At 33.1% G+C, this 8516-nt stretch overlaps 1 protein-coding gene across 1 annotated transcript in view; it reads right to left on the reverse strand.

Annotated features, from left to right (window-relative positions):
* Positions 1-8516, reverse strand: part of LRP1B (LDL receptor related protein 1B) — a 1837899-nt gene that overhangs the window by 219668 nt on the left and 1609715 nt on the right. Inside the window, exon 59 of the mRNA XM_034642051.1 lies at positions 6578-6777. Within this exon, the coding sequence (XP_034497942.1) occupies positions 6578-6777 (200 nt within the window). The remainder of the gene's footprint in view (positions 1-6577; positions 6778-8516) is intronic.

The following is an 8516-nucleotide window of genomic DNA, read 5'->3' on the forward strand; positions in this document are numbered from 1 at the left end:
GACTGATTTAACACAAGGTTAAATCATTCAGGGATAAAAAGAAGAGTATTTGGGGGAAAAATTACTAGAAAAAATAAATTTTATTCATTTATTCTTAGAACAAATAAATTGTAAAACTCAAGGTCAAACATATCTTTTTCCTAGCTCACCCTATTGTTAGTACCGATCACAAACTATTTTCAGCCTTATTGTCAAGAAAATAGCTACTTCTCTAAGGTATCTCAACTCCAATGGCACATCTAACAGAATATGAGGAAAATGAAATCTTAAGTCATGTAGCTTAATACAAGCAGTCAGAATGAAATTTTGTCGTGAAGACAAAAACTTCCTGGAATTTAATTTTCTTTTTATTGAATGGAAAACAAAGCCTCTGCATTAGGGTACATATGCAAAGTTATTGCGGAAATTCTTTCTCAGGAGATATTGTATAACCTATTTTATAGATACTCCATTTAGAGAAGGCTGAACTTGTTAGAATGCATGAAATCAATGACAAAAGATCTCTACTTTGGTCAAATTATAGAGATTCTGTGGCATGAATTTACAAATAAGTTTGAGAAGTTTTTCTATAGGTAGGAGATAGTTTGGAAATAATAAAAAACTATAACATCAAACTATCCCACTAAAGCATGGTGTACACTTTTAAGCAACATTAGTTTTCTTTACTATCCCAAATAAACTGTTCAAAAGAAAACCACAGGCCCCAAAATAGCATCAATTAGGTTAAGGCCCCAAGTCAGTAAACCAAGACTTAATACTTAATCTAACTGCAGTTTCAATCCCCCAAAAATGTCACCTTTAACCATTCAACATGGGAATTTCCTGGTCAGCACTAGGAAATTAATTGATAGACCCCTACTGTTCCCTTTAGGAGGGCAACCTTGCCTTTCTAATAATTTCCTTTTTTTCTACTCCCCCTCTACCTTTAAAAACCTTTCTGTCTGTAGCTCTTTAGAGCTCCCCTCACCTGCTAGACAGGATGTTGCCTGATTCATGAATCAACTAATAAAACTAATTAGATCTTTAAAATTCACTTGGCTGTTTTTTTTTTTAATTTAAGAATACCAAAGAATTTGGATTTACTAAGATATATGCTTTGTTTTACAGTAATGACGTTCTCGTGGCTCAAGTTTTTTGTTTCTTTGTTTCTCACATATTTTCCAATTTAACTACATCCACTATTTAAATCAATCAGAAGAAATTCAGGTATGGATATACCTTTACTTGTATAAGTATTTATTTGGGTTGTAACTGTAGCTTTTAAAATTGACAACAAGCAGGCAACAAATCTTCAAAAATGATGCTGTGTGGAAAATGGAAGGAAAGCTGGCTTTGCAACCAGTTAGATCTGAGTTCAAATTCTGATTCTTCTGATTCCTACTTGTTTGGCTTTTCACAAATTTCTTAATCTCAATAATCCTATTTGTTTGCTGCAAAATAGCTTTAATGGTTCTTATCACATAGTGTTGATTGATGAGAGGACTAAAAGGGCATGTATTGCATCAAGCACAGTTCCTTGAACACAGTAGACTTCAGGTAGAAGTATGAGTTTATAGGAGGAGGGTTCCAGTTCTTGGAGCCCCAGCAGGAGACTAAGAAAATTTCCACTGAATGCCAAAAAAAAAAAAAAAAAAAAGGAAAGAGAGTATATGTAAAAATCTAATACCATGTAATGACCAAGAATATAGGTTTTTTCTTCCCTTATTGATTTGATCAGTTTACTAGTGTTTAACTTTAAAAGATGTTAATTTTTGCAATAATATTCGGAGAGAACTGAGGATTGGACTGTAATTTGAGATTTTCACAAAGGCTACATAGGAAGCATTTGTTTATTTCAGATTTCCAGCTTGTCTCAAGCTTAAATTGAAGACAAACTTGGGTTAAAAACGGTGTGATCTGGCAAACATTCTGAAAAGGTTGTGCAATCCATTTAACTGGAGGCTTAGAATTTTAGTTCTGGCAATCTCCCTTGATGCCATTTCCCCCCTAATATCCTTATTTACATAGAAGAACCAATTGAGATCTAGGGAAATTACCTACACTTTTGGGGGTGAAAAAGCTAGTTAGCAGTACATCCTACCCCACCCCTTTGCACTCACAATCTTTCTTCTAGATAAATTATCAGGTGTTCTGAAATGCTTTTTAGGGAAAGATACAATGGAGGTTTGTTTAATCATATCCTTAGAATTCCTCTTATGCTGACCCTTTTGTTAAAATTAATGTACCTCTCGTCAAAACAGGGCTTTTCAAGAAGAATCTCTAAGTTATGCTTAATTTGGTATTTTAAAATTCCTTTAAAAATGTACAAATATACGTGAACCTAATAAGTCATCAAAATGATGTTATTTTTCCCTAGCTAAGTGGATGATAATATAAAACATTCACTTAATATTTGCAACTGGACCCCAATATTTCTGTTATTTTAAGCTTACAGATGCATCTCTCCTATTTTCGTTTCTTTTCTTCTTACCAAATAACTTTTGAATGTAATACTTTATCTCCATTCCCACAGCTATAATCACTTCAAATATTTTCTCCTAAAATATTTTAACAGTCTCTAAATTGGTTACCATTCTAGGGTCTTTCATTTTCCATGCTATTGTCAAGTTTAATGACAGCACTATGTCAACTAAACACCATCCGTGGTTCCCTATGACCTAAAGGATAAATTCCAAATTACTTAGCGTATAAGACCTGTCACAATCTGGCCTAGATTTGCCCTTGTTCATCTAGTGACATTATCTCCCTCTTATACAACTTCCAGTCATAGCCAAATTGTGTAAACCCCATGCTGTTTCAAGACTCTATTACATCTTTGCCCATGCTGTTCCCTTTGTGTGAAGAATCCTTTATATATTTCCCCATATGGAGAACTTGTACTAAATCTCTCAGATTTCTCAAAGATTCCCTTACTTCAGCAATGGCTTTTCTTCTCCTCCCTACATTTTCAAAATATTTTGTATATTCCTCTATCCCCAATCTAATTTATGTTTTTACTTGCATATTAGCGTTTTTTTCCCATTAATGTATAAGTCCTTTAAAAACACAGACTTATTCATCTTTGTAATTTGAGGCCTAGCATAATGTATGGCATTGAAAGAGACATAGATCAGTAAGTGTTTTTTGAATGAATACATGAATGAATGAATGGGCAGATCTAAAGGGAAGAAATCAGAGAAACTTAAAAAAAATGAACTAATGAAAATCTGATTTAAAAGAAACTGTTTGACTCAGTCAACCAGTAGCATGTATCATATTCTATGGCATCATTATATTAAACCATATTATTATAAAATTATTATAGTAAAAACCGGAAGAATGATATACACAGGTGTTAGGAAGAAGTTCACAAGGCTAGGATTGCATGTAGATGCTCTGAAACTGGCAAATTGACTGTTTATTTGTTAATTTAATTTTGCAGTGTGGTGTTTAGAATAGGTAGGAAGGTGGATTGGGGTAGAGGAGGCAGCAGAGAAAGATGGGTGGAAATTCTTAAGCAAAGTGCAAGTCACATGTACCTTGGAGGTAATCTGACCTATTGTTTAGGGCATAGAATTCTGAATTTTTACAAGTTCTTAGGCTGGATAAGTAATAATAAATTGATGCTTTATTTATCAAATTACTTCATGATTAAATCCCAATATGTTTGGAGAAAAAAAAACTCAGGGTTTATTTTTCTCTATTATTAAGATTTGGCTTATCAAAAAAAGCCATAATTCTGAAATTTCTCGTATACCTTTCATGTTGTCAGATTACTTTGTCATGAATGGCGTAGCCCGCTCTTAATAAGTTTTGATTCTACTTTCCTCAAGCAGAATAAATAAGAACAGTAGCACTAGTCTGGTTAACAGAAAAAAAGAGATCAGTGACCAAACTAATGCAAACTTATTATTAACGTCAAAGTCTCATTTTCCACCTCCACATGCATAATTAAGAGACCACAGCATTCTCTTGTCTTTATGGGGAAAGTACGAGAAGCAGAAAATGCTACTCCTCTTCACAAACACAGCAAATGAATGGTTCTTTTCTCATTGGCTGTGGATTTGGCATAATTTGGGCTGCCTACAATTAGTAGCTCATTAGTAACTACTAGGTAATTGTTGGCTTGCATTCAGATTTTGGCAGATGCCCGATAAGACACTTAATGAATTTTCATTAGTCTTTCTGAGAAAGACTTCAGGAGAAAAAAATACTTCTGGTGGCAGCAGCTCTTTTGGTTTCTATTGCTCCCCCTTCAGCCTCCAAATATTTTCAAAATAAAATTTTAAAATGTTTATGACACCATACCTAGGTATCTTTCAGCCAAATATTTTATTCTAATAAATTTAGTGCTGTTTCTCCCTGCTATATATGTCCTTTTACCCAAAGTCACCACCAGGACCATGATTGCAAGACATTTCATTTATAAGCACTTAATTTTGTATTAAGTTTTCAAAGCATTAGTCATCCACATATCTGACAAAATTTCTAAATAATGAATAGGAGATGGAAACAATAGTTTCCAATAGACAACATTTTTAACTACAATTTGTGTTCAAACACAAAGTCTCAAGTGAAAATAGGCAAATGTTTGATGCTGCAAAATATACTTTTAATATTCATTTATCTAACCAAAAATGGTTTATTTAAACTCTATTGTACAGTGAAAGTTTTTAGCAGAAAGTGATGCGTTCACAGCAACCTAGCACTTTAAATAGATGCCAAAAATAGACTGGTTCACAATTACATGGGGAAAATACTGATTGCCACAATAAAACTTTCAATTATATCATCTAAGAATGTTGCAGAACATTTCATTATTGATTCTTCGGAGAAGATATAACTGCTGAATGCTAAGTGTGGTTTTGATTTGTCAACATTACTTTTGCTGTAATTAAAATCCTAAAGTCATCTTTAAATAATTCTTCACTCAAATTGCATCCTGATGAGTTTCTTTATCTCTATAATTGGATCGCCAACACCTAAATAAGAGACTCATCCAAGGGCACTTGTGATATCTCAATGTTCTTGCCCCGAAACAAGCACCTCTAAAGCTTTCTGCAAGCACTTTTAGTTAGAATGATCTATTTGTTTAAATATCAACTGACGGGGACTTAGGCAAAATCATTAAGTGGTTTGAATTCAGTGACTTTATCTGCTTTATTTTTATTTATTTATCTAGTTACTTTTTAAGTCAATGGCTTCATCCTTCTCAGGACTCCACACTGGCACACTTTTGCATGGCCTCGCCTGACAGTAAGATTATCAGTAATCCTCTTCTATCATCTCCCCTGTTTCTCTCCTCCCAGGGTTTTGTTCCAAGCTTACTGCCAGGGAAGAAAGCAGCCTGAGAAGCTGAACCAGGCTACTGTGTGGGCTTTCTTTGGGACCTCTCTGTGAAATTTATGCTTTTACTATTTGAAGATAAAAACACCTAATAACAGGGGCGCCTGGGTGGCACAGCGGTTAAGCATCTGCCTTCGGCTCAGGGCGTGATCCTGGCGTTACAGGATTGAGCCCCACATCAGGCTCCTCCGCTATGAGCCTGCTTCTTCCTCTCCCACTCTCCCTGCTTGTGTTCCCTCTCTCGCTGGCTGTCTCTATCTCTGTCAAATAAATAAATAAAATCTTTAAAAAAAAAACACCTAATAACAAAGGTGATGTTAGGTCAATAAAGATCAATTTAAAAAACCATTTGTCTCCTTCATTCTGGGAAAAATATCATCTTTACACATCTGAAATATTTTGAGTGTTCAATGGAATCATTTGTGGTTTTTGTTACATCTCTGTCATCCTCAGCTGCACCCCATTCTTCAGCATGTCCTTCTCCATTGCTTTTTTGAAATCCCTCATCCTCAGCTCTTCTCTCAGACTTCTCCCTCATCCCTATAATTCTAGTGTCACTTTCCTCATATCCAATGGCTTCATTCATTTGTTTTATATTTAGAGTTTCTAATCTACTCAGTTATACAAAATAGAAAATTAAAGGATCTGTAGAATTTTACATTTGCTGATACTCAAATAATCTCCTGAATGTTACCGTAATTTGAAAGCCGTTTCCCATGTTAACTTTTGTGGCCACTGTTGCTAGATAACAATTAATTTAATCGTGCATGCAGTATAATTGATAGTTTTTAAACACTATTACGTCACTGTCTTTAAAAAAACTGTATTTTTACTTAGTGCTTTAAAAAAAACAAGGCCTACCAGTGCAATAATAACCTTATGTTTATAAGCATGTAAACTTCTGTTTCAATCCAATTAGGATGTATGCATATATTAACGAAGAAAAACATTGTTCAGTTACTGTAAGACTATTTAGAAACATATAATTAGAGAAAATATTGTCAAAATGATTTATAAATGGTTACAGAAGTCTGAATAAATATGCCTAATTCTTATGTTATAAAGGAGTATAACAGTGTAATCCTAGATTATAAGATATATTTGAAAGTATATATGACAAACNGAGAAAGTATATATGACAAATACATATAAGTGTGTACATATTTTCTTTTTTTTAAAGAGTGTACATATTTTCTAAATGAATACTTTATGCACTGTTAAAATACTGAGTCATTGGTGCTACTGGACCAACCTTTGTGTCTATGAGATCCATCCATGTTGCTAAATTCAATGTGATTTTCATCAGCCCAGTAGAGTCTCTGGTTGACATAATCTATCGTTAGTGCCATGGGTCTAGAAATCTTGGTTTCTATGACAACACTCTGATTGGTTCCATCCATTCCAACACGGCCAATGTGAGGATACTCACAGCAGTCAATCCAATACAAATACCTAGGAAAGAAAATCAATAGCCATTTTGTTTACATCACCCAATATTTCACTTATTTACTCAGTTATACCCCCAAATTAATTTTTAGTATCTCGCTAAATTGTAACATCTAAGAAGCATATTTTAAATGCCAGCTTTTCTTATGATTTTTATTAAACCTATAACAAGCCTTGAAATATCCATATAATTTTAAATATGTTTCTTTTAGCACACAAACCCATATATATATAACATATATTATTTCTACAAGTGTTAACAAATTACAGATCCCTAAAACTAACAGAGGTAAGCCTTCAAGCTGCATCTGTAATGTTGGAGGAATAAAACTATCCAGATATATATTTCTTTCTTTGGTTCATTACCAATGAAAAATTCAAAATGATTCATGGAAAAAATTCAAAATGATTATATTTGCCTGCATCCGCATTGCTCCATGTGGTAGCCTTTAGCCAATTGCGACTCTTAACATTTAAATTAATTAAAATCATATAAAATTAAATGAACTGGATTGTTCCTCAGTCACACTAGCCACATTTCAAGTACCCAATAACCACATTCGGATGGCTACCATATCCAACAGCACAGATGTAGAGCGCTTCCNATTGTAGAAAAAGTCACTTTATCTTGTTGAATATTTTTTCTTCTCTATATAATTCAAGATTTGAGTTAGAGGATCATTAATGTCCTTTCCACATTCCAACACTAAAACTGAAACTTATTAACCCAATTAGTTTCCCCAGATCCATTCTTTTCTTTTTAGTAAGTATAAAATCATTGGCAATTAATTCTTCAAATTTGGAAAATGTGTAATTAAAATAATATGGTATGAAAAGTATTCTATATGGTTTATAACTGGCATATTTAGTTTAAAATGAAAATGTTCCTTAAAGAAAAATTTTCCTCATATATTCTGACAGTGATAATTATGTTTAGAGATTTTAACCACACACTGTAAAAGAAATAAAAGATTTGAGGAAAAACTATTCATCAAATACTGGGCTAACATAAATAATCATTATAAGAAATATGTGCATTTTTGTGCTGACAATTATTTTTTGGGGTTCTGCATAAAAGCAGGGGATAGAGGAATATAAAGATATTTTTAAAAGTTCTTTACTAACCAAAATATCACTAAGAGTCCTAATTAAGCATGGCACTTAAAATAAGAAATATTTATCTGGTAAGGACTAAACAAAAGGTAGACTATTGCGAGCAGAGATTCAGAGAGAGCCTGAGAGTGAGAATTTAAAAACAAATTTGAGTCTGGAACTACAACAGTCAAGTTTGCATAGAGTAATACTGGACTTGCTATCCAGTGCTTATGTATTTCTATGTTAGTTCTGAACAAATTTTAAAATCTCAAATCACCAGATAATAATAGATACCAAGGCTTTTGGAAATGGATTAAATGTACAGTTTCTTTAAATCTTACATTATTTTAAGTTATTTAAAGATTGAGTTATTATATTTTTATTTTGAAAGCAAACATATGTCAGCAAAATACATCTAGACAAACACACAATCCATTCCTTTCTAGTAAATTTATGGAGGTGTACCTTGCTGTCTATACTAGAGATAATGGCCATATAGATAAAAGGGAAGAAAATGAATCAAAAAGAAGTAAAAATGCAAAGATAGTTTATCTCACTCAAATCAGAACATTCCTCCTTGCCTTACTGACTCTGAATCCTAGGAACACTAACATAGCAATTATTTTCCCCTAATAGATGATATCATATAT

Source organism: Ailuropoda melanoleuca, chromosome 2, assembly GCF_002007445.2.
Source record: "Ailuropoda melanoleuca isolate Jingjing chromosome 2, ASM200744v2, whole genome shotgun sequence".
NCBI classification, from domain to species: Eukaryota; Metazoa; Chordata; class Mammalia; order Carnivora; family Ursidae; genus Ailuropoda; species Ailuropoda melanoleuca.